The sequence below is a fragment of the Panthera tigris genome, chromosome B2, assembly GCF_018350195.1.
Source record: "Panthera tigris isolate Pti1 chromosome B2, P.tigris_Pti1_mat1.1, whole genome shotgun sequence".
NCBI lineage: Eukaryota > Metazoa > Chordata > Mammalia > Carnivora > Felidae > Panthera > Panthera tigris.
The window spans coordinates 54,663,030-54,690,055 of NC_056664.1; the positions used below are offsets into that span (position 1 = coordinate 54,663,030).

The 27,026-nt window shown below is 37.6% G+C and overlaps 1 protein-coding gene across 4 annotated transcripts in view; it reads left to right on the forward strand.

Annotated features, from left to right (window-relative positions):
- PRIM2 (DNA primase subunit 2) overlaps nt 1-27,026 on the forward strand; it is a 344,380-nt gene that overhangs the window by 309,896 nt on the left and 7,458 nt on the right. For all 4 annotated transcript variants that reach the window (XM_007095550.2, XM_042986602.1, XM_042986603.1 and 1 more), the window contains one exon: nt 23,834-23,902. In XM_007095550.2, coding sequence (XP_007095612.1) covers nt 23,834-23,902 — 69 coding nt within the window. The remainder of the gene's footprint in view (nt 1-23,833; nt 23,903-27,026) is intronic.

Here is a 27,026-nt window from a genome sequence, read left to right on the forward strand (position 1 = left end):
ATGTTTTGCTTTATGGATTTAGGTACACCTATGTTGGGTGCATAGGTATTTAGAATTGTTATATCCTCTTGTTGGATTGATCCCTTTATCATTATGTAATTCCCTTCCTTGTCTCTTGTTACATTCCTTGTTTTAAAGTCTATTTTGTCTGAGAGATATTTTTGTCTAGGTTTCTTTTTGTTTCCATTTGCATGGAATACCTTTTTCCATTCTTTCATTTTCAGACTGTATGGGTCTTTAGGTCTGAATTGAATCTCTTGTAGTTTGCAAATAGATGTGTTTTGGTTTTTTATCCATTCAGTCACCCTATGCCTTTTGGTTGAACATTTTTTCCATTTATATTTAAATTATTTATAGGTATGTACTTATTGCCATTTTCTTGATTATTTCCTGGTATTTTTTGTAGTTCTTTTTTGTTCCTTTTCTTACTCTGTTTTTTGTGATTTGTTGAATTTCTTTACAGTTTTATTTGGACTTTTTCTTTGTTTTTCATGTATCATAATATTTTGTGGTTTCTGTGAAGCTCATATATAATACTCTTTGTTATATAGCAGTCTGTTTTAAATTGATGGTCACTTAAGTTTGAATACATTCTAAAATCACTACATTTTTACTAACCCCCACCACATTTTTATATAGATGTGTATAAAGATATTTTACATATTTTTATTTTGTGTATTTGTTAACTAATCGTTGAAGGTATAGTTGATTTTACTACTTTGGTCTTTTATCCTTCATACTAGCTTTATATATGGCTTCAACTACTGCAGTAATGCAGGCGGTCACGGCTGGACCCTAATTTGCTGGGCGCCGAGGTCTGGCCACAGCTATTTCAGGTGTGCTGGTGGGTGGTGCTGAACACTCTCTCCCCTTTGCAGAAGCCACTTTGTAGGGATGGCAGTTCTAGTTGAGGCTGCCTACTTGATGGTTTCAGTCAGCAGCCACTTCAGGGGACACCCCAAGTGCTTTATGATAGCACCTTATTCTGTTTTCTTCACATCAACATCATTTGGTGAATGTTCATTTTTATTTGTTTTTTGTCTGAAGCATAAACTCCCAAGAGAGCAGTATTATGTTCATCTTGTTTATCTCTCCATTACTTATAACAATGACTAGTAAAATAGTACTTCAGTAAAACTTGAATGAGTGAATGTATGGGAGAAGACACTTTTCAGGTTCTAAAGCTTTACATCTCACTTAGCTTTTTGAGCTATTGTTATAAAAAATGCATCTGAATATATTTTAAAGTTAATGTCTTTTTTTTTTAATGTTTATTTTTGAGAGTGAGAGAGAGAGCACAAATGGGGGAGGGGCAGAAAGAGAGGGAGATACCGAATCTGAAGTAGGCTCCAGGCTCTGAGCTATCAGCACAGAGTCAGACGCGGGGCTTGTACTCACAAACCATGAGGTCATGACCTGACCTGAAGTCAGACGCTTAAACAACCGAACCACCCAGGCGCCCCTTAATGTCTTTATTCAGTGATTCACAAATTACTCAGCATGCAATCTAGGAAATAGAAATGAGTTCCTCGGCACTGTACAAATTAAAGACATTTATAGCCAGAAAGGAGTGGAACAGGGAAGTTACAGTTGGCCAAAAAAGTGGATATCTTATTGTAAGGTCACTTTCCTTTAGAGGATGGCAGGTGTCTTTCAGGCAGCTTAGGTGCCAACTAGGTGATTCCTGATTAGCTAGTTTAAGATTCTATTTCTGCGAGAGCTGAAACTATAATTAAGTCACATTTCAATTTGGTTAGATGGGGCTTAGCAAAAGTGACTTCCTTATGGTCCTAGTGTCTTGTTTATAATTCACTCTTTTGATCAGACTCTGAGCCTGAGAGATGTGATAAAAATTGAAGGTACTACCACTACTCTCAGCTCCCACTCCGGAGTTCTGAGGGCTTTTTTGCTGAATCTCTGTGTTATTCATCAATCATGTTGTCTTTTTGCTGAATCTCTTAGTGGAACTCTTGGGTCATGATGTTGCATTTATGTTTTTTAAGTTGGTCACTCTCTTCATTCCTTTTCTGACATGCTTATCTAAAGAGGATCGTTTGCTTGCTGATTAGCAGCTGTAAACATGCGTTTAAAGCTTTTGAGAGAACAGTGTGCACCAGGGAGAGTACTAGATTATTAAAAGCAACATAATTCCCAGTGTTTGGGGTTCATATCAGAACCATGGTCCCCAGAACCCAAAGCAATTCGAATCAAGTAAGTCAAAGAAAAACTGCATTGAAGGAGTTACTTTCTTAAGCCATCTGGCTTTTTCATTGAACTACTGTGGCAGAATCCCAACTGTCCCAGAAGTGTCAATCCAAGTAAAGTGAGGGGTGTAGGCCATAGCACAAACATCTCTTTGCTGTGCTAAAAGATAATCAAGAGCAACTTTGGCCAGAGAGTCTAGGTATTTTTGTTAGGCTTTATTGCTCTATATATTGCTTTAGCAGTAGATTCTTCAATATCTTTAAGAGTAAAAAAGATGTTCCTAATTAAGATACTAATTTGATCTTACTTGTAGCCAGAGAATTCAGGAAAAGGATGGTCAGAGGAAAGAAGGAATGCAAAGAAACATCCTTTTTTTTTTTTAAATTTTTTAAAATGTTTGTTCATTTTTGAGAAGGAGAGTATGTACACACGTGCTGGGGAGGGACAGAGAGAGAGGGGAACAGAGGATTCGAAGCAGGCTCTGCACTAACTGCAGAGAGCCCAGTGCAGTGCTCAAACTCACTAACCATAAGATCATGACTAGAGCCAAAGTCAGACACTCAACCAACTGAGCCACCCAGGTGTCCCTGCAAAGAAACATTCTTGATCTGATGTCTTAGGTGGAAGCAGTCTACCTCAACCTAGGCTACGTCTTTCCCTAGTCAATTTGATTTAGAGGGCCATTATTTTCAAAGAACAGGATGTCATGTGAGGACTTTTTTCAGCTGTGAAATATGCAGCCAAGATTCAATACCTTGTAAAAGTAAGGTCCTTTTTCTGGAATCTCACTTTTGCAAAAGCATCATAGTAAAAGAATAACTGTCTACATATGACAAAAGACTTAAAAAGCCTGTGGCTAAAGATGTGATGAGAGTTTATTTTAATGTAATTTACCAGGAAATTTGCTTATTTCTGTGATACACAACATTTTAAGAAAATGACTGGAATTATGACTGATAACATTATACCAGGACATATCAGATTTCTAGGAATTTCATACAGTTTCTAGAATACATAATGAATAACTCATATCCATACAAATATTGCCTAATAACTTTTAACATCACTTCTTATTTGATAATGCTTTCCACTTAATTGAACATATCAAATAAACCAAATTAGTTTAACATTTTACCAGGTGAGAGACAAATCCTCTGATATTTTTCAGGGGCCTTCTGGTAAATCTCAAAGCTTCTTTCATGTAAAAAAAGACTGTTTAGAATTTGATTTGGGGAAGTCATCAAACATTCAAAAGGTTTGCACATTTGACCAAATATGATCACAGATCATTATGGAATAATACCTAATTGCCAATTTAAGCAAAGTAGATGTTAAAGACATACAGAAGGTTACATAGTTGTGCACAAAACTTAGCTCTCTTAATATTGAGAATATTGGGTTTTCTTAAGCAATCACAGAGCTAGTAAAGACAACAGGAAACACAGTAAATTGTTTTCATAAGACACAAAATCTTTGCCGACCATTCAGATTACTTAAAAGGTAAAGAAACTTTCATAGTTGCTTAAAGCAGACCAAAAGTCCAAGAAACTATTCTAATTGTGCAACAGTGTACTTTTGAATTTAAAATTCATTTTAAAAATTAAATCCATTCTAATTATAGCCAGCTGGATCACACATAAAATTTATTTCCCCAGTTTTTTAATACAAACTTTCTATTACTTTTCTATCCTGATTTTATATATGATTTTGTCATATACTTACAGTTACTTTACAACAACTATTTTACTTTCCTTGCCTGTTAGACATAATCATTGCTAAAAAGTTTATCTGTAAACTCTCATCCAACTTATCTCTCTTTAAATCATTTTTTATGTATTTAGATTACTCTTAAAAATTTCACAATATGTTAATCAAAATTAGACATCCTGCTAAGTTGGTTTTTTTTTTGTTGTTGCTGACATATTTTTTGTAACATATCACATGAACTTATTTGACTAGTAAACCAAGTAGAATGAGAGTCATTTGTATGCACTATTATTTGATGTTGATGACTGTAAAGACATACCTATTTTAATTAGAGTAACAAACTTAAGCTAGCTTTTGTTTACTGAAGATGACCCAGATGAATTTGAAAGTATTTGGTTTGGTTTCAGTATTTCTGAGTCTAGAAATTCTTAATTTTATAGGCACTTATTTTTCTTTAAGCCAATTGAATAGAGCTGTTATACAAATTAATTCTGGCAGTACCATCCAGAGGTAGAAAAATGTGACATAACTACAACATTTATACATAAACACACATGAACATATAGAAAGATGCAAACAAATACCTTATTGTTCTAAAATTTTAGCCATAGGAATGTTCTCAGCAGAGGTGAGAGCTGGTGGAGGCTAGGCATGAGCTCCCCCCACACCTACTTGGTGCTAAGGCTCCCAGCCACAAAAACGCCATCTTAAATGGAACATGCCATGGAAACCATGATGTTCATGTTTCACAAAGTTTGCTGAGGATAAAGGCTGCTTAACAAAGGAGGACCTGAGAGTACTCATGGAAAAGGAGTTCCCTGGATTTTTGGAAAATCAAAAAGATCCTCTGGCTGTGGACAAAATAATGAAGGACCCAAACCAGTCCCAAGATGGCAAAGTGGGCTTCCAGAACTTCTTTTTGCTAATGGCTGGGCTCACCATTCCATAAAATGACTATTTTGTAGTACACATGAAGCACAAGGGAAAGAAGTAGGCAACATTGAGCAATACTCCCACCCAATGAGAGTTCTCCCACGGGGTCTCTTAAGGAATCTGCCCCACAGCTCCCTCCCCTGTGTAAAGGATTCCATGAGCAAACTGAGACTCTCAGAAAATGTACAAATAAAACCTAACCCCCATTTGAGAAACAGAGAAAGAAAAGTCAGTGAAAACCAGATAAACTTTTGATTATTATATTGCTTGCATCCTCTTGCCCTCAATAAACAAATTCCTTTTCTATTTCCTCAAAAAAGTAATAATAGTAAAATAAAAATAAAATTTTAGCCATGAGTCAGGTGTGATGATGCAAAACTTACTAGTTTATAAAAAAGCAGTTGAATCCAAATCATATTTCTGACAGATGGTATAATTTAAGGTTACCTGCTCAGATGCCTAAAGCTTTTATTCATTTGTAAAGAAGACTTTTAAGATTTTCATAGACTTTGTTTTCAAATAGTCCTCCCCCCCCTTTTTTATCTTCTGATAAAAATTCCTCCCTGAAGTTTGCATTTTGAAGAGATAGCCTACGTAGGAGTTACTGAGCAGATGTAGAAGATGTAGTATTTTGAAGAGATAGCCTACATAGGAGTTACTGAGAAGATAGTAGTAGAACATTTGCATTTCAAGGACCCAGGGAAAGAATGAATGTCCTTCTAAGCAGGGCTTTTGTTTCCTGAATTCAGAATTTTACAGTACTTAACCAGCCTTCTGAGATGAATAAGGGTTTTGGTATTGACAGAAAGGATAAATGGCTTTGAATTGCTTCTAGAGCTGCATTTTCTGTCCTGGTAAAGACCCAGTTCATATGAAAAGAACAGTTCTTAATTCTTCAGTGAGTCAGTAGCAACCTGAATTCAAAGGCTTTACACACTCATGCAACTACATTATCTTCAATTTGCTTGTTTTTACCAAGGAGAATATCTTCAATGAAGATGGAAATCAGAAGAATTCTATATTCTAGATTTAGAGCTCTGTTTTTGGGATATTTGTCTTTACCTCTGGGTAGCTTAGGTGACAAGGCCTAGCAGTTCCTGTCAGGCTTTAAATATCAGCTTTCAGTTTGCCTATCTCTGTCAGTAGAGCTACTTTAAAAAGTCCTTTCAAAATCTTGTCAGCTTTTAGCCAGACAGACAGGAAATACTTCTGGCAAAGTGAAACAACTCTATGGATACAAGACATGTCCCCAAAGAGGGTACAAAGGATACAACCCTCCCAAGATCCAGAGCCATTCCCAAAGATAGTCGAAAGAAAAGAAAGACTTTCACAATTCCCCTCAGGGTCTGCATGTGGTGAGGCCCAAACTGCAAATGGAGTGGTACCATCATTTCTGTCTTACCATATTTGGGGGGCCCCTAACCTGACATGCCAAGCCAAGTCATCAGAACACAAAATGAGACATACAAGAAGGAAATAGTTGTCTGTGAGAGAGAAAGGATCAATAACCAGTGGGTCTGGATTTGGAAAGGAAGGGACAATGTGAAATTTTACCTTCTCTCAGCTGAGTACTACAGATAGAGATCCAGGAGAGCTGACTTTGTTAAGATTTTTCACCTTTCACTGGCTTTTGCCAGTTTTCCCAGGATCCCATCTGTAGGTTCCAGAGTGAGTGGGTTTCAGAGTGTAGGTCCAATATTGGCATGATTTTCCCTTAATTTTCATTTATTCTTGGCTATTTAATGGAATAATTTGTAGCAATTTGCAAGAGAATTCCTAGAGCCCTATCAACTCTGAGAGGGGCCTATATGAGGACCCTCCAAGAGTAAATATGGTGGCATCTGTAAAGTCACTAACTTGGTGGACTTTCTCTTATGGTTGTATGACAGTCTTTTCAGAATGGAAAGGCAGTTCAGATAGAAGATTAGTAGTAGACTCTGAGTACTCAGGTAAAGGAGGATCGAGGGGAGTAGTAGAAGTCACATCAGCCTTAGTCTTGTAAGTGCCTCTTAAGTCTTTTCATTAGCCTTTTACACTGAATCATTCAATGAAGCTGTTTTTGAATCTTATAGCCTTTTCGAGGCTTCTGCATACCAGTTCAAATGGGTATCCTAATTGTTTGATTTGGGAACTCTTGCTTTCAAGTGCACTTCTTGTTCCCTGTAAAGGCGTTTTAATTCTAGGTTGTCTTAATAAGATTTTGCCATTTTTATAGATATGTGCAGCTTCTAGGACCACAGTTTTTAGATATAAAATAAGCAGTTGTGCCAGATGGTAGTATACTCATTTTTTTTGAAATATGAGGATTCCATTTCTTTAATTAGGCCTTCCGTTTCTTGGAGCCAAGTTAATGCCTGAAAAGGGGTATGCCGCTAGGTTGGGGATTTAGGGTGTTTTACAATGTACCTCGTTGCATAGAATTTTTTTTGAGGTTGGCAGGTGACCTAGTGTCAATCTAACCCATTCCATGATCAGTTTATCCTAGTATGGGAGTCTTAGAGTTAGGTGTCAAGGACTCTAATACAGCTTTTAAGCGCTTGATCCATGCCTACCAATTTTGCAACTTTGGCTTCTGTGACTTCCATTAACAGCAGATCTGTTAATCATTTTACCTCATGTGCACATTAACAGAAACCAGTAGTAACCAAGGAAATGGACTGTGCATATCAGCAGTAACCAAAGAGAGAGTACTGTGGACTGGCCAAGAAAAGGCCTTAGGTATGTACCACTAGCAGTTTCCAAAGTGGAACTAGAGACTGAACCATCATACTGCAGCAAATGGGGACCATGGACTGAACCAAGGGCAAGGAACTCCGATTTTAGATGTAATCATCTGCCAGCTCAAGCCTACCTGCTAAATAAACCCTTGACTGGGACTGTGGACTAACCATGGACTAAGGACTGGCTCTCTGTTAGAGCCTCCTGTCAGTCTAGATTGACCCATTAATCCTGGGCTGGAAAGCCATTTAGATCAGGAGCGTGCAACACAAAGAGAGTGGAGCTCAGAACCAAGAGGAACTTACCCATGTCCCTCAGAAACAGTGAGAAAGACCTAGAACCCAAAGGTTCATGGGCCTCAACTCTCATGTTTCTTATTCCCGAAGCCATCAGAAGTTTCTGGGTTCCACTCCTTCCATCAGCCTGTTGAACAAATATCAACTAAGTACATTTTTATAGATCTTACTGGCTTTATTCAATGATTGATGAATTGGGCAGCACCCAATCTAGTAGATAGAAGATCCAAGGAACTGTTCTATTCTAGGTTTTTTGTTTGTGGTTGCCATGAGGTTCATATATAACAATCAGCAGTTTTAAGTTGATGGTTACTTATGTTCAAATGCATTTTAAAAACATTACACCCCCCCCCCGCCATGTTGTATGTTTTTTGAAGTCCTACTTTACAACTTTTTATTTTGTGTTTTCCTTAAGTAATAGTTACAGATATAGTTGATTTGCTATTTTTGGTTTTTAACTTTCATCCTAGCTTTATAAAGTGGTTAATCAACTACCTTTTCTACACATTAGCTTTTACCAGTGAGATTCTTTCTTTCTGTCTTTCTCTTTCTTTCTTTAAAAGGTGAAAGATTTATTCAATCTGAAGAGAAACCAGAGTATTGAGATTTTTTTTTTCTTTCATAAGTTTCTTCTAGTTACAGCCTTTTGTTTTCTGTTTAAAGGAGTCTTTTTAACATTGTAAGGCTGGTTTTGTGATGATGAACTCCTTTAACTTTTGTTTGTCTGGGAAACTATCTCTCCTTCAATTATGAAACATAACCTTGCCGAATAGAGTATTCTTTGTTGTAGGTTTTTTCCTTTTAGCACTTTGAATATATCATGCCACCTCCTTCTGGCTTGCTCATTTTTTGCTGAAAAATTAGTGGATAGTCATATGGGGGTTTTCTGGTATAAAACTAGTTGCTTTCCTCTTGCTGCTTTCAAGATTCTCTCTTTATCTTTAATTTTTGACACTTTAACAATTATGTGTCTTGATGCAGACCTCTGGGTTCTTTGTCTTGTTTGGGGCTCGCCATGATTCCTGAACCTGGATGTCTTTCCTTCTCCAGATTAGGGAAGCTTTCAGCTATTATTTCTTCAAATAAATATTCTGCTCCTTTCTTTCTTTTCCTTTTTGTACATAAGTGAATTAGTACACTTGATGTTCCAGAGGTCCCTGAAATTATCCTCATTTTTTTTTAATGTTTTTTCTCTTTGCTATTGAGTTTAGATAATTTTCTCTACTCTCTTTAAGGTTGCTGATCTACTCTGCATCCTGTAATCTTCTTTTGATTCCCTCTACTTTTCATTTGTTATTATATTCTTTAGCTCTGATTTTTTTTTCTTTCTTTGTTGAAATTGTCACTTTGTTCATCCACTCTTGGGTTCAGTGAGCATCCTTACGACCATTACTTTGCACTCTATCAGGTAGATTGCTTATCTCCCCATCATTGTCAGTGTTGTTCTTTTTTAAGGTTTTATCTTGTTTTTTTTATTTGGAACATATTCTTCTGTCTCTTCATTTTGCCTGATTCTGTCTTGTTACTGTGTATAATATAGAACAGCTGAGTCTCCCATTCTTAAAGGAGTAGCCTTATGTAGAAAGTGTCTTTTGGGACCCATAAGCACAGTCCCCTCAATCAGCAGAAGCATGCACACCAGGGGTATACCCTGTATGGGGTGCATGTACCCTCTTGTTGTAGGGTTGGTCATGGCTGCTGCAGGCATACTGATGGGTAGGGCTGCCACTAGGGGCAGGAGTTGTTTCCAGGCTGACACCACCCACTGGGAGGTGTGACGGGAATGGGGGCCACTTTGGCGGTGCATCTGTTGGGGTGGGCAGGTTTGTAGGGGAATGCTGGGGCAAGGTGAGCAGTGCTATGTTGATCAGAGTACCAAAAGTGGTGCCTGTCAGCACTTCCAATCCAGATAAAATTCCTATAGATTCCTTCACCTCTGGCACATGCCTAAAATTAGCCAGTAAATCTCCTTCATGTATGGCCAAAGTGCTTGCTTTTCAGATTGCTGCCTCTGTGCGGGTTTGTGGAGCAAGCGATTTTGTGTGCACACTTTTCTTTTCCTGTAACCCCCTGACTCTCCCAAAGTTAAGCCCCACTGATTTTCAAAGCCCTAAGTTATGTGGATGTGTCTTTTCAGCGCAGGTCCCCAGATCCGGAGTAGCTAAAGTGGGGCTTGAACCCCTCACTCCTCAGAGACCTTTGCATTGGTGATATCCCTCCCATGTGTGGGCCCTGACCAAACTGTGCCTCTGCCTCCCCTCACCATCTCGATGTGACTTTTTCTTATATCATTAGTTGTGGAAAGCTGTTCTGCTATTCATCAGGTTGTTTTCAGAGAGAGCTGTTCTATATGTAGTTGCAGTTTTGGTGTGTTTGTGGGATGAGGTGAGACAGTATCCTCTTGCTCCACCATCTTGATCAAGAATCTCTGTGATTGGGGCACCTGGGTGGCTCGGTCGGTTAAACGTCCAACTTCAGCCCAGGTCACAATCTCACAGCTTGTGAGTTCAAGCCCTACATTGGGCTCTGTGTTAACAGCTCAGAGGCTGGAGCCTGCTTCAGATTCTGTCTCCATCTCTCTCTGCCCCTCCCACTCTCACGCTATTGTCTCTGTCTCTCAAAAATAAATAAATATTTTTTAAAATTAAAAACAAGAATCTCTGTGATTGATTTTTTTAGCACTTGAAATGTGGCTGGTCCAAATCAAGATGTACCACTGAAGGCAGTGGTGTATTGGTAAACCAGCTAGTGGAGGGGTCGGGTAGGAGAGCCTTGATTTATGTCATTTGTTGGTTTCTGTTAATGTAAGTACTTCTGTTGTGGCCAATTTTAAACTACCAAAGTGATGTCAAAACCCTGACTTGGAAAGTCATAATGCACAGTTGATTCTCAGAAGCCAATGTGAGTCAGCTCTAGTATAACACTTAAAGGATAAAATATATACCAGGTTTCAAAAATTTAAGTAAAAAAGCATTATAAAATATCTCAGAAATATTTTTATATTAATTACATGTCGAAATGACAATGAACTATTAATTCAAATAAGTTAAAATTAATTTGATTTGTTTCTACCTTTATTTTTATTTTTTTAATGTTTATTTGTGAGAGAGAAAGAAAGAGAAAGAATCTGAAGCAGGATCCAGGCTCTGAGCTGTCAGTACAGAGCCTCATGTGGGGCTCGAACTCACGGACCATGAAATCATGACCTGAGCTGAAGTCAGATGCTCAACCAACTGAGCCACCCAGGCAACGCTTATTTTTATTTTTTTAATGTTTATTTATTTGGGGGGGACAGAGAGACAGAGTGCAGGCCGGGGAGGGGCAGAGAGAGAGGGAGACACAGAATCTGAAGCAGGCTCCAGGCTCTGAGCTGTCAGCACAGAGTCCGATGTGGGGCTTAAATCCATGAAGCGCGGGATCATGACCTGGGCCGAAGTGGGATGCCTAAGCAACTGAGCGACCCAGGCACCCCTGTTGCTACCTTTTTAATTATAGTTAGAAAGTTTAAAATTATAGATGTCATTCATTATATTTCTGTTGGAGAACAATGCTCTAAATAGTTACATGGGACTACTGAGCCTTTGGGACTAAGTATTAGAGTGATTAGTTTCTATTTCCCTATCATATTTTAATATTTGCTTCTAGCATACAATTATATTTGACCAATTAAAACTGATGTTCAAGCAGGTTCTGTACCACCAGTACAGAGCCCAATGCGGGGCTCAAACTCACGAACTATGAAATCGATTAGCTCATATGCTCAAATAGATCAAAGTCAAATGCTCAACCCAGGTGTTCCAATAATTATTTTAAAAGCAAATCTAATTGGTGCTTTCAAGAAACTTAATAGTGATACTAAAATTATGAAATATGTAAAGATGTATGCTCTTTTTACTTTTTGAGAGGTAGGTTAACCTTTCATTTTCCTAGTACAAGCGTTCTCAAGTTAGTGACCATCTTAAATCTAAAACTGACAAATGCCTTTTAATGAAGAAATCTTTCAAAATGGACAGCTTAAGAAACAGAAGTAACACTATGTCAAGAAGATTTTATGGCAAAGATAAACTTCAGTGACTCCTTACTCAATGTTCATATAAATCTGAACTACCTAAAACTCCTATGATTTTCTTAGGTAAGGAGTACTTGTCAATAGATAGTATTCAGTCTGTCCATTACTTTATGAACAGTAACTGCTTCGAAGAGCAGCTTTTCTGTCTATTTCATCTCTAGGAGCATCTCTTGATTTATGAGAACAGTACTTAGATTGCTGCACTTAGCTTTGCTTTTCTTATAGTTGTAGTTGAAGATGTGTGCATTGTTCTTGGTATATCTTAGAACTACATTAAGGAAAAGTTTGGAAGTTGAGCATTAGAATTGGGGTGAGGAGGATGTGATTGCATTTTTGGCTTTATCACAAAAATCATTGAATATCTAAAATATATTTCTGTATATATCCTTCCTTTTTTTATAGATTGAAAATAAATGGTCATTTGTGCAATTTTTTTGTTTTTGTTTTTTTAATGTTTATATATTTTGAGAGAGTGTGTGAGCTGGGGAGGGACAGAGAGAGAAGGAGAGAGTCCCAAGGGGGGTTTGGAACACTGGACTTGAGCTCACAAACTGTGAGATCATGCTGAGCTGAAATCAAGAGTCAGATGCTTAACTGATTGAGCCACCCAGGCACCCTGAAAATAAATGGTCATTTGAAGATTATTTAATATTGTTCAATATGTTTCAAAGGAAAAATCACTTCAAAAGTCAAATAACATTTGCCACTGTTAGCCAAACCTATTGAAGTTTACTTTTATTAAAATTGCATTAAAATAGAAGACATAGTTTTTCTTTAAAGGAAATTTAGTACCCTGTTTATAATTATTTCTATTTCTAGAATTATTTTATTTGTTCATTACATGAAAATTATACCTATAGAGGAATTTCAGTAGCATATGATACTGTCACTTATGATACTTATAATAAAATCTAGTCTGTCTACCTGTAGACATAACTGTTCACCTAGCTTAATTCTATTTCATGATCCATTTTATAGAGTATTCTCCCAGAGCCTTCCTCCCCTTTTTTAAGAGAAGCAAACTTAAAGAATACAAAAAATTAAATAACTAACCTTACTTTATATAGCAAGTGTTAGAAAGTCTTAGTCTGCTTAGCTTTAAGCCATTTCAGACTTCTTGGTATTGTTTCCCATCAGCTTACGTGTATTTCATGTTGTTTTCTGTTTCTGATCTTTATTTATATATATGCATATGGATGTATGTAAACCTGTATGCATATGTGTATGTAAAATATTATATATATGCAAATTTACATATATTTTTCTCTTAATCCTGTAGTCCTTGGACAGACCTTTAAGTGACAGATTTTACTTTCTGTTTCAATATCATGTCTGATATGATACATTTCTTTTTATAAGTAAGATATTTGAAAATAACTACTAAATTGGTATAAATATTTTCATCATTTCCATAAAGATCATAGGACATAGGGATTCTGGACTGACTTGCGTTTATATTAGGCACAAAAATAGAATACTTAAGCACAGTTTTAATTAGTGAGTCGTGGGATTGATTTTGGCAGTACTTTTGTCCATGTTGCTGAGTAGACTTTACATATATGTTCTCATTTGTCCTCCTTCTCCCCTTTTCTCTTTCTTCTCATTCCCTTCCTCCCCTTATTCCAAGTTCACTTAGTCGTTGATGTTCCCTTAAAGCTTAAATCCTTTAACCCAAATGTTAGTATTAAACTGCACTAAGGAATTCAGTATTTTGGGTGGCAGTTTAATAGCTTCTCAAGAATCCTTTTTGGGTACCTATTTTTAATGATTCAAATCTTTATTCAAATATAGTAAGTTAAAAGACAATGAGAAATTTTCAATATTAGCATTTTTATATTGTACAAAAAAACATAATAGGGAGTAATATGATTACCAAATTTGAGTGTCATACACCTTCCAGAAAGCCTCACTTCTATTTAGTAGTTGGCTGATTTGTGAGAATATTTCAGGATTTATGAATTGTGGCATAGTACATTTTCCAATTGAGGAGGTTCACACTTTTAATAAGATTCTCATGGCTTCTCAAAGATCTAAGAAATAGCTATCATCATTCTTTTTCTAATGTGTTTGCATATATATGCACACATGAAGACATTTAGAGAGCAGATAAGTACAATAACTAGAACAGTATACATAGTAGCTTATTATCATTATTATTATTCACATTTTTCCATCCCTCTTCCTCCAAAAACTAACAAGCAAAAAATAATTGGACTGTGTTACAGATTGGTTCACTGTGCTGATTGGTGTGCAGGAGGTTCATTGGGGAGTTCTCTCAGGATCCATATCTGTCAGGGAGTGAAGACAGGCTTGAGCAGAAGGAGAAGGTGGTCTTTAGTTGATCCTTCAGGGAACTCTGAGGCTGGATGACCCTGCAGAGGTGTCCCTAATTGGAGCAAGGGCTGTTGGCCTTTCTATCACTGCACAAACCAGTCACTGGATCTGGCTGCTCTCCGGAAGGAAACAGCACCTTGAGCAAAATGGTTTTCCTCAGCCTCACCTGAGAGGGACTTCTGCCGCAGGCTGGCAGTCATCAACACTCTCTGACCCTGGAAAAATGTGTGTCCTTGTTCTGAGGAGAGGGGATGTAGACAGCATACCACAGAGTCCACTACATAATCTCCACGGAATGTGAAGGAAACACTGGATGTTCAAGCCAGAAATCAGGAAAATATTCAAGGCTCCTTTCTGTTTTTAAGTGTTACTGAATCTGTTCGCTCTTTCGTCTCTGTCTTCCGTAACCTAGGATGTCATGTCACTTTAATTCCTAATTTTCAGTCTCTCTTTCCCCCAAAAGCCCTTCAGACGATGCCAAAGTAATCTTTCTAATATACTTTAATTTCTGCCCATCCTTAAACACTTTGCTGTCCAGTTTCTCTGCCTCCTTTGCATGTTATTCCCTGTGTCTGGGTTGTCCTTACCCTTTTCTTTATCTTGGTAACTATTACTCATTTATTATAATTTCACTCAGTAGGGCCCTCCTCTGGAAGTTTCAATCACTTTTCCTCCCTTTCCTCCTCTGTAACATCCTGCTTATTGTTTGCCCTCCCCTCTAGACTCATTGTGACTTTATCCTCCCTGGGAGCAGAAATGGTGTCTGTCTTCTGAATAAAACCAGTCTCTAACTACAGTGCCTGGAATTCATTATAGGAGCTTAATGAATGTGGGCTGAATGAATGGAGTAAGCAAATGAATGACTCACTCAATCAGTTCATAGTCTGAAAGCTTATTTGAGAGGCGTTGGCAGAGGCCTGTCTGTGTTTGCATATATTAGCGTTTGCCTGCATGTGTAAAACTATATATAGCAATGGCAGATTTCTACATTTGGATTCAAGTTAATGTGATAGATTATTTTCATTCTTTTCTCCAGAGTGTCTTCAGATGTGACTAGAGAAACCTCTCAAGCTCTGTTAACACCTTGTGGAAGAACTAAATTAGTAATTTTTTTGCTGTGGTCTACACACACCGCCCCCCCACCCCCACCCCAGACAAAGTTAGAAAGAAATGTAAAGCAACTAATTGAAACAGTTCTAGTAACAGTGCTCTAAGACTGATTTAAATAGAAGTAAGTTGCCTTGGTGAGGAAAGACATTTTATTACTCAATAAACATTTACTGAGCACTTGACATGTCACTGAGTTTTCAGTATGTTCAAATCTGGAAATAGAATGATTAAGAAACTATTTTAGAGCTTTTAGTCTAATGGTGCCAAAAGGCATAATTCACTATAATAAAGTGTGATAAGTGCTTTAATAAAAATACATTTAAAGTGCCAGCTGGAGAATCAGAGGGCAGGATCTGCTGAGAGAGAGGTGTGAACTCAGGGAATGCTTCCTGTAGGAAGTGATCATTACATTGCTTTTGAAAATTGAGTAGGAGTTTCCCCAGTGGAGGGAAGTGAGGCTTATGAGGCAAAAGGAACAGCATTCATTCAACATGAATAAATAATAACAAGGTGATGACTATATTCCAGTTACTGTTCAAGGCACAAGACCTCTGCCTTTATGGAGCTGCTGTTCTAGTAGGGGAGACAGTGAACAAATTAAGTGTGGTAAGAGGAACCTAGCCAAGACCAGGAAATAGCATAAGACTTGGGGAGGTGAGCCTATGTAGACAAGGTTGTCAGGGTGTGTTTTGAGGAGCCCTAGTCCTGGGAGAGCTATGGAACAAGTTCTGGAGACAAGTTACTCTGAAGAATACTATCCTGTTAAGTCCTGCTATAAAGAAACTTAGATAATTCTCATTGGAACCAAACCAAAAAAGGCATTAGGTGAAAAAACCCTCTGAGTCATTAAGATTTTGTGAGCTAAAATTCCAAAGAATACACTGTGGGAGGACCTGGACTAGAGCGTAAGGACCCCAGTGACCAGGCAGAGCAGGAGAGGGGCCCAAAGAAGGAGACTTGGGGCCTGATGAACAAGGCCTTTTGGACCATAATGAATTTGTGACCCGTTTTGGGCTGGAAACCAGCAATGCCAGGATTAGATTTGATTTTAGAAAAGTTATTATGGTGGCAGTTTGGAAGCTGTCTTGAGTGAGGAAAGAATAAGTCAAGAAGCTTTTCAATAAAAAAGAGAATGATTACAGCCTGAACAATGGGGAGGAAAGGGTATGTTTTTAGAGACATTTGGAGGTGGAATCGATTCAGTCAGATAACTGTGTTTATAGAAAATGAAGAGTGAGTCAGAAAAATTCTTGGCATGTAATGTTTTAAATGAGTGAAAGTACATCTTCAAGAGAGGGAAACTTACCCCTGATCTGCCAATAAATGAAGGTCACAGCAGAGATGTAAGGTGGCGGCTGCCTAAGCTATGCTGAGTGTGTAAGAAATAGGAGCAAAGTAATATGTTCAAAAGTGTTCCAGACTCTGCATCTGTACCACATTTTCTTTCACCTTTGAAATAAAGGATGGTTAGAGATGAAGTGGAAAAATATCAGCAGGTCTACTTTCAAAAGGTTGAGCTTTTTACAAAGAAACAAGCTTGTTATCACTTTTAAATAAGACAGAATATGACCTTGAATTAGAGACAGATTAACTGCATGTCTAATTGGTGAGCTCAGCACACCTAGCTGTGCAGCACCTGACTCACCAAAGCCAAGGACAGGCAGGTGGCTATGTTCTGCTGCCAGGAAATCATCTGGACCTCACTGGCAGGCTCTGAAGCAAAGGGCATAGAGGAAGCTACAGATGGCAGGGAATAGTAGAGAGAATTAGGAAGAAAGAAGGAAGTGTGGCTCAAAGTTATAAAATGTTATGTACATTTCTGTTTTAAATTTTTTTCTATATTTCTAGTGTGTGTGTGCGTATGTAAATAGAAAGGTTTCCCATCAGTATTTTGTATATCCTATGTTTGTCAACTAGCTGTGATATATTACCAATGAAATAAGGAAAACATCACCTAATATGCTCCTTCCTCCTCTACTGGAAGGGTATCTTGGGTAGCCACTGTATTAGAATTCAAAACAAATAAACAAAAAATTCAAAACGAAAATAGTTATTAGCCCTGAGGATGAAGAGGTAGATGAAGTGTTATTCTTCATGGTGGGCTTTGGTCAGCTGTTAAAAAATAATTAAAAAGCAAAGTTAAAGAATATTAATTACCAAAATCTAGTTTGATGTCACTACTCTTATTTTTTTCTGAGCCTTTTGGTCACTGATGAATTAGAACAATAAATGGATTGTTATGCTTGACATTTTGTACTTTATTCTGGAAATATTGGCATTAAAAACCAAAAGTAAAATTTCCATTTGATCAATAGTCTTAAATCTTCATAGAAATTTTTCTTTAAACAATTTTGTATTTTCGGGATACCTGGGTGGCTCAGTGGGTTAAGTGTCTGACTCTTGATATCTGCTCAGGTTGTGATCTTGCAGTCATGAGATCGAGCCCCGTGTTGGGCTCCACATTGAGCATGGAGCCTACTTGGGATTCTCTCCTCCCCTCTCCCTTCTGCCCCCTCCCCCCCTCCTGCTCACTTGCATGCACACTCACATGTGCACACACACTTTCTATCTCTCAAATAAATAACTTAAAAAAATGTTTGTATTTTCAAAGGAGCCTTATTTGATATGATTATTCAAATTCTTCGGTTACATTTTTCTAAAGCAGAGTTAGAAAAACTTCTAGCCAGGGTGCCTGGATGGCTCAGTTGGTTGAGCTTCTGACTTCGGCTCAGGTCATCTCACAGTTCATGAGTTCAAGCCCCATGTTGGGCTCTGTGCTGAGAGCTCAGACCCTGGAGCCTTCTTTGAATTCTGTGTGTGTGTCTCTCTCTCTGCCACCCTCTGCTTGCACTCTGTCTCTCAAAAATGAATAAACGTTAAAAAAAGAAAAAAAACTTCTAGCTTCGTCATCAGAATTGACACTTATTTTGGTATATACCAGAGGAAATCATGGTGTGCTCTTGCTCTTCCAAAATGGAATTTGAAACACCTTTTGTGAGCTATGGGTTATACTTTGGTGTTTACAGGCCACGTAAATAGTAAGCTGTGATCTCCATTTCATTTACCCCATTCCTCTGGCTTTCTACATTTTTCTTCTACCTGGTTCTTTCATTTTCCTGTTTGTTTCTTTTTGTCTCCTCCTCACATTTCTTCATCTCATTTAGTTTCCCTCACCTGTTTTATTTCTGACCCTCTTCTCTGGCCAGTCCCTGCCTGCTGAACTGGAACCTTATGGAGCTATCCCTCTAAGAAGAGCAAAGGCCAATTTAGGAGGATGGAGGTTTGACCCTTCAGAAGATATCTGGCTGAATGAACATTGCCAAAAAAGTACTGTTGACTAACTACATCTTCATTCTGGCTTCTTTACAGAATTCCATTTTCCTTTTTATTTTTTATTTTTTTAAGTTTGTTTATTTTTGAGAGAAAGCAAGCCCCCGTGTACAAGTGGGGGAGGGGCAGAGAGAGAGGGAGGCACAGAATCCAAAGCAGGCCCCAGGCTCCAAGCTGTCTGCACAGAGCCCAACGCAGGTCTTGAACTCAACAAACCGTGAGATCATGACCTGAGCCAAAGTCCATCGCTTAACCAAGCCAGCCTCCCACAGAATTTCATTTTCTTTAAAAAAATTTAATGTCATATTATATATGATTCCAACACAAAAAATATGTATAAATAAGCACAATATGAAATAACTCCCCATATGCCTCCCCTACCCCCAAAGCATATTTAAAAAAAAAAAAAAAAAAGGACAAGATTAGGTAGGTAAGTTCAAAATTAACACTATAAAAATATTACCACAGCCAATATTTCTTCATTCTTGAAAGCATCAAAGAAAAATTTTTAGTTTCAAAGAAAAGCACACCACTTTTGGTTAAACCCTAGGTCTTTTTCAGGTTCACAGTAGTCTGGCTATCAATCAAGCATATATGTCCATTGGCCTGGGACATGGGCTCTTCTGTTAGAACTCAGCATTTTTTAAAAAGTGATTACTTGAATTATACCTACACACAAAATTTAAACTCTAAATGAGCCCAACCATTGCTGAGACCCTGAATTTCAAAGAATAAAGAAGGGTCAGTAACCATTGTCATCGTGCATGCCAACCATCACTGCTTAACCATCCCTGTCCAGCCTTTGTGACTTAGCAGTGAGCATTTTCAGCATCTGTACATTAACATATAAGTGGTCCACCTTCAGAAAAGCAAAGAATCTTTCCAAGGACATGTAAAACATGTTGTGAGAACTTAGCTTCTGACCTATAATTCTTTTCTACAGTCTATCTCAGGCATCTGTCCTTAGATTTTGGTGTTTTTTTGGTCAAGTTTCTGTCTTTGCTTCTATTTCACAAACTGATTTTAGTATATTGCTGATACCTCAGTTCTCTTTTCTTTTGATTTTTAGCTTTGTATTTCCTGCCTTGGAGTCATCCAACCCATTGACAAATTATACCAGTACCATCCTCAACATACCTGTAGACTATCTTAGTATAGCATTTGCTAGTGAGGTTTGTATCAGAAAAATTAAAGAAAATTGGGTGCAGAAAAAGCCCCAAGTTGCATTCCATATAGAAATGTTAGAACACTCTTAAATACAGAGAACAAACTGAGAGTTGCTGGAGGGGGTTGGGGGGGGGCGGGAATGGGCTAAATGGGCAAGGGGCATTAAGGAGGACACTTGTTGGGATGAGCACTGAGTGTTATATGTAGGGGATGAATCACTGGATTCTGCTCCTGAAATCATTATTGCACTATATACTAACTAACTTAGATGTAAGTTAAAAAAATAATAAATACATTATTTTTAAAAAATGGTAGAACATCATAATCACTTGTGAATATTTTGAAGTCCACAGAGTGGGTGTGCATCTAAGATGTTGCCTGACAGAGATTTCAGGTGTCCTACTCACTGGCTATTGTATGAGAAGTATCTATTTGTTAACTCATACTGTTTAGTGACTAGTAAGTGGCATTTTTGGTATTCTACATTTATTTTACATGATAGTTTGTTACTTACATTTTGCATTTTACTGAGTTTTAATTTTTTAATTTTTTTAATGTTTATTTTGAGAGAAAGAGTGTGAGCACGTGAGGGGCAGAGAGACAGACAGACAGACAGACAGACAGACACAGAGACAGAACCCCAAACAGGTTCTAGGCTTTGAGCTGTTGGCACAGAGCCTGATGTAGGGCTCAAACCCAACGGACCACAAGATCATGACCTGAGCCAATGTCAGCCACTCAACTGACTGAGCCACCCAGGTATCCCTGCATTTTACTGAGTTTTTAGACTACTTAGTTTTATTTAGGAAATCAGTCAGAGTGGGAAAGTGTTGAGTGATAGGTAATGAATTACTCTAAAACATCAGGGAATAGGTTCCTATTGAGCATTTTTGTGCAGAACAGCTGTTTTTCAAAAATGGTTATGGCCAGTAAGTGGGAAATGTGACCACTTGTAACCACTACTCTTACCAGCCTGGCCAAAGCCTGTACCATCTGTTCCCTGGATTCTTGTAATGAGCTCCCTATTTCTGTCCCTACTCCCTCTAGTTTGTTTCCATCATATCATGCAGAATAATCCTGTTAACAGTGTCAGGTCATGCCAGTCCTATGCCAAGAAAATTGCAGTAGCTCCCCATTTTACTCAGAGAAAAAAACCAAACTTCATTCATTGGTCCATAACATCCTTCTCTTTCTTTTTTCTCCTCCTGTATATGTATAATCTAGATCATAATGTGAAATTAAAGTATATATGTTTATTAGTTACTGGGTTTTTTGAGTTAATGTTTCACTTATTCCCCTTAAAGAAAAAATCATAAATTGCATAGGATTTTTTAATTCTTCCCACAGTAAACGGCACTCACTAGATAGACTGAAATGAAGGTAATACCTATAAATAATATCTAATTGTCTCAAAGCAGTCTTTCTCTTGGTTTTCTTCTAGTAGTTCATATATTGTCCTCACATCTCCATTACTGTGGAGGGTTTTCTTTCTCCTTCTCTAGAACCTCTCTTTAGGTCTTTCTTTGAATAGCTTTTTTGGGCAATGAAAAGCACTCTATTGTCTTTTTTTTCCCCCTATTACACCTTTACATATGTGTAGAAACCTTCATTCACCCTAAATAGGCTGTGACATGATCAGTAAAGTTACTTAGGGATTGATGATGGTTGAATGATTTATTTCTGGATTTGCAAGAAAATTTCAGGTAACAATTCATTGTAGAAAAATAAAGCAAAAAGTGAAAGGAAAACTAAATGATTTTTGTTAAGAGCCTTCTCTCGGAGTGGAGCAGGGTGGAGGGGAAGGGTTGATCTGTGATTAATCCAAATTTAATTTTAATGGAACCTAAAATTTCAAAATACATAAGCTTTTCTCCTTCTGTGGCTTATGTGTCCATTTTCTTTAACATATATCACCCAACTATTTTTTATTTTTAATTTTTTATATTTATTTTTTAAAGTAGGCTCCCTGCCCATCATGGGGCTTGAACTCACAACCCTGAACTTACAATCAAGAGTCACATGCCCTACTGACTGAGCCAGCTAGGCTTCCCCAACTAGATATTTTTTAAATCTTGGGGCACCTGATTGGTTCAGTCGGTAAAGTGTCCGACTCGGTTTTAGCTCAGGTCATAATCTCACGGTTCATGAGTTCGAGCCCCATGTCAGGCTTTGCACTGACAGTGCAGAGCCTGCTTGAGATTGTCTCCCTCTCTCTGTGCCACTCCCTCTAAATAAATAAACTTAATTTAAAAAAATTTTTTTAATTAAAAAAATGTTTCCCAAATATATATATTAGAATGTTTGTATATAATGTTACATATTTACTTTCCAAGGAAGATATTTAAATATATGTATATAAGCTCATATATATTTAAATATATATATCTTAAGAATATGTATATACATAGAATATGATGTTGGATTTATTGTTGTGTTTTTACATAAAAGAGCTTTGTTATATACCACACAATTGAGCTTTTTATTTCTGTGAATTCATTTCTCTTCAGGTAATTTACGGTATCATTTAAATTTAACTAAAGTTTGAAGGCTTTGCTTCTCCAAAATTGTAGTTCACAGATATTCCTTCATGGTATCATTGATGTTTGCAAATAATCAGTTATAAGTTCATCTCAACACAATTTGAATATCTGTATGTAAAAACATTGGAGAATACGAACTCAGTGTTAAAATTACTTTGAAAACTTTGTTGCTTGCTTCAGTTTTAAAACTTTATAGCCATTGATTTTAAATTGATTTATTTTTCATTTCTGCTCTAATGAATTGGAGAAAAATGGACAGGTCAAATAGGATCCTGGGTGCTGTGGTTAGTTGGCATTTATATAGGTCTTTCATAAAGGATTTAATAAAAGGTGACCTGAAATGCAGAAATGTAATCTATAAGACAATCAAAGAAAACAGTTCTTTTAAGCACACTGTCAGTATTGTATGATTCCTGCTCTGTAACTGTAATAATTTTGTGTGTTTGTCGAAAGATGTAAGCTATATTCAATAATGAGGATAGCAGGAATTTGAGACTTCATGTACATTTCTGTTGTCACAGGAAGGTCAGCCTTTTGAAAAGGGATAGAAATGAACATTTCTCCAGAATTACATTTCCCTTCATTTTAGGCTATCTCTTAATTCCAGCATTTTTACTGTGTTTGATAAATAGGCCAAATATATATTTTATTTATTTGGCAGGGGAGGTAGTGAAACTTTACAAATTTCAACTGGCATTGCACTTGGCTGATAAGAATGGGAGTTTGTACCGCTCTGAAGAGATTACATGAAGTAGAATTGGAAAGCAAATTGTATTTACAAAAGATAGGATGATGTTCCTAATAGGTGTTCAGAATAGACTATTCACTCTCATATTCTGCTGAGCTTTACTAGAAATAACTTCATTTCAAAAAAAGAACAAATCTGATTGAAGGTAAAAGCATTCCCTCTCCACAGACACTCTTCCAAAGGACTTACATTAAATTTTCCTGATGGGCACACAGCTGTATTTTGAGCTGTATCTGTATAAACTGTAATGTGGAAAATAAAAATCTAAATAGTACACCTGATTGCTTCATGCACCAATCATTTAGATTACTAGATTTATATCTATAATTTTGGAAGAGAAGTTGCAAGGTGATGTTCTGACAATAACTGTCAAAGTCATAATACTAGGATCTGTTTTCATCTTGTTGTCAAGGTAAAGTTATTGAAATTCACAGTTGGTAGGTCACAAAGATCACTTACTATCTCTTGTCATCTGTAGCTTAATGCTGACCTAAGCGGCTGGTGTATAATGTCAAAATTATCACGGTGCCCAGGCTGCAGAAGTACAACATGCTACATGATTTAATGCATTTCCTGTCTGGAATAAAGATTATGAAAAGGCCAACAACCCTGAGCTACAGTGGTTTAGAGAGACTTAGTTTCTAATTTTGCTTTCTCCTTTTCCCATTCATTTTAGATTTTGGATTTAGTAAAAGGGACACATTACCAAGTAGCCTGTCAGAAGTACTTCGAGATGACACATAATGTAAGTACATTTTTAAACTTTATGGCCTAATCCTTTGTTTTGTTGTTATTCTGTGTTTCATTCAGGGTTTTTAGTTGCAGCTCCAGCTATTTTCACCAGAAAGGGATTTATCACATGGTATTAGGTAACTTATAAAATTGATAGAGGGGCCAGAGAATTAATCTAGGAATCTACAGACCCAGAAATACTGTAACAAGGAGAAGCTACACAATGAGAAAACCTTATTCTACTATAGCTGCCACCCACCATTTCACGTCTAGGGATGAGACCGAGGGCCAGTAAACTTTTTTAGGAAAGTGCCAGATTGTAAAAATTTTAGGCCGTATTGTCCATATGGTCTCTGTCAAACTGCTCATCTCTGCTTTTGTAGTCCAGAGGAGCCATAGATCATATATAAAGGAATGAGCGTGACTGTGTTCTCGTAGAACTTTATTTACCAAAACAGATAGTGGGCTGGATTTGACCAACGGCCTTAGGTAGCCAAATCTTGGAGTAGCTGTAGAACAGTTGCCCTAGGTGCCTAGGAAAACCAGAGGCTTTTGCCATCTTCCCTGTAGAAAATCTGTTTTACTTCTGGCTGCCACCTCATGTTCCTCTTATTTCCCATATCTCATATTTACCTGCATGGCTGAACTTTAGTTACATGTAAGACCCCTGACTGCAAGGGACTCAAGGAAATGTGTTTGGTTTTTATCTTGTTAGCCTCTTTTGCCATGCTTCTATAGTACAGTCATACGTTGGAGATATTACGGGTTCGGCTCCAGACCATCATGATAAAGTGAGCTGAATGCATTTTTTGGTTTCCCAGTATAGATACCAGTTATGTTTCCATTATACTGTAGTCTGTTAAGTGTGTAGTAGCATTATGACAGGTATTAATAGGTATTTTTGCATACCTTAATTAAAAAATACTTTATGGCTAAAAAATAGTAACCACGATCTGAGCTTTCAACAAGTTATAACTTTTTACTGGTGGAGGTTCCTCCCTCCATGTTGATGACTGCTGACTGTTCAGGGTGGTAGTTGCTGAAGGCTGGGGTGGCTGTGGTTGGTTTTAAAAATAAGACAACAGAGAAGTTTGCCGTATCAACTTAACTTCCTTTCATGGATGATTTCTCTATAGCATGCGATGCTGTTTGGTAGCATTTTGCCCACAGTAGAACATCTTTCAAAATTGGAGTTTGTCCTCTCAAACCCTGCTGCTGCTTCCTCAACTAAATTTATGTCATGTTCTAAATCTTTTGTTGTCATTTCAACAATCTTCCCAACATCTTCACCAGGAGTACATTCCATATCATGAAACCACTTTCTGTGCTCATCCATAAGAAGACTCTTTTGTCCACATTGAAAATCTGTTGGTTTAGTGTAGCTCCTTCATTTGTTACCTTATCTAGATCTTCTGGATAACCTGCACCAGGTTCTGTATTAACACTTGGCTGCTTCACCTTGCATTTTGAGGTTACAGAGACTGCTGCTTTCCTTAAACTTCATGAACCAACCGACCTCTGCTAGCTTCACACTTTTCCTCTATAGCTTCCTCACTTCTCTCAGCCTTCATGAAATTGAAGAGAGTTAGGGCCTGGCTCTGGATTAGCTTTGGCTTAAGGGAATCTTGTGGCTGGTGTGTCTTCTGTCCAAACCACGAAAACTTCCTCCATATCAGCAATAGGGCTGTTTTGCTGTCTTATCATTTGTGTGATCACTGGGGTAGTACTTTTAATTTCCTACAAGAACTTTTCCTTTGCATTCACAACTTGGCTAACTGGCACAAGAAGCCTAGCTTTTGGCCTATTTCAGCTTTCAACATGCCTTCCTCAATAAGCTTAATCATTTCTGGCTTTTGATTTAAAGTAAGAGATTTGTGGCTCTTCCTTTCACTTGAATACTGAGAGGCCATTGTAGGGTTCTTAATTGGCTTAATTTCAGTATTGCTGTGTCTCAGGGAATAGGCAGGCTGGAAGAAAGAGAGACAGGAGAATGGCCAGTCAGTGGAGGAGTCAGAACACATACAACATTTATCAGTTTAAGTTTGGCATCTTACATGGGCATGGTTTCTGATGCCACAACACGATTACAGTAGTAACATCAAAGATCACCATAACAAAAATAACGAAGTTTGAAATACTGTGAGAATTACCAAGATGTGACAGAGACATACAGTGAGCAAGTACTGCTGGAAAAATGCCGATAGACTCCCTCAACTGCAGGGTTGCCACAAACCTTCAATTTGTAGAAAACACAATATCTGGGAAATGCAATAAAACAAAATATGCCTATATAAGAAGACCTACTAGTAGGTTCTGAAATGTGTAAAGCAAGGGTCACAACTCAGAGGCCTACAGAGGTTAGGCAAATAACCCAAAAAAGTGAAGGTAGAGGTATCGGGGTGACTCAGTCATTTAAGTGTCTGACTCTTGATTTCAGCTCAGGTCATGACCTCAGCGTTGTAAGATCAGGCCCTTCATCAGGCTCTGTGCTGGGTATAGAGTCTGCTTAAGATGCTCTCTCTCTCTCTCTCTCTCTCTCACTTTAAAAAAAAAAAACTGTGAAGGTGGCTGAAATTAACACCAGAGAGTATGGGAGGCACCATGGTGTGCTGATGAATTCACATCCTGTTAGGGGCATTCACATCGACAAGTTTGAAGACTGTATACAAGTCAGTAGAACACATCTGCAGGTGAAATGCAGGTCACTGACCCCCTGTTTGCAACTGCTGGTCTTGATCATGGCTCCCTAACCTAGGACAGACATCCAACTTCCTGAGACATTTTTTTCTGCGAATGTATATGTGCATTTTTTCAGAGTCTGTTGTTTATCAGGTTTCAAAGGGATTCATCCGTGACCCTCCCCCAAAAGATGTTGCATTCACTGAATTCATCATCAGCTACCATGCTATGCTTTTTATAATCATTTTTATTTTTCCTATTTAGTTTTTATGAAATATTTTTTATATTTTGGTTATATAATAACAGAATCTCTTATAGTATAAAATATTTCATAGGAAAAGTATATCCTATAATATTACCAATAATGAATACAGTACTGTAACCGGCATCTGTAGAACCCTTAACACATGCCCAATACAGCACTAAGTACTTTGACCATATTAGCTCTTTTGATGCAC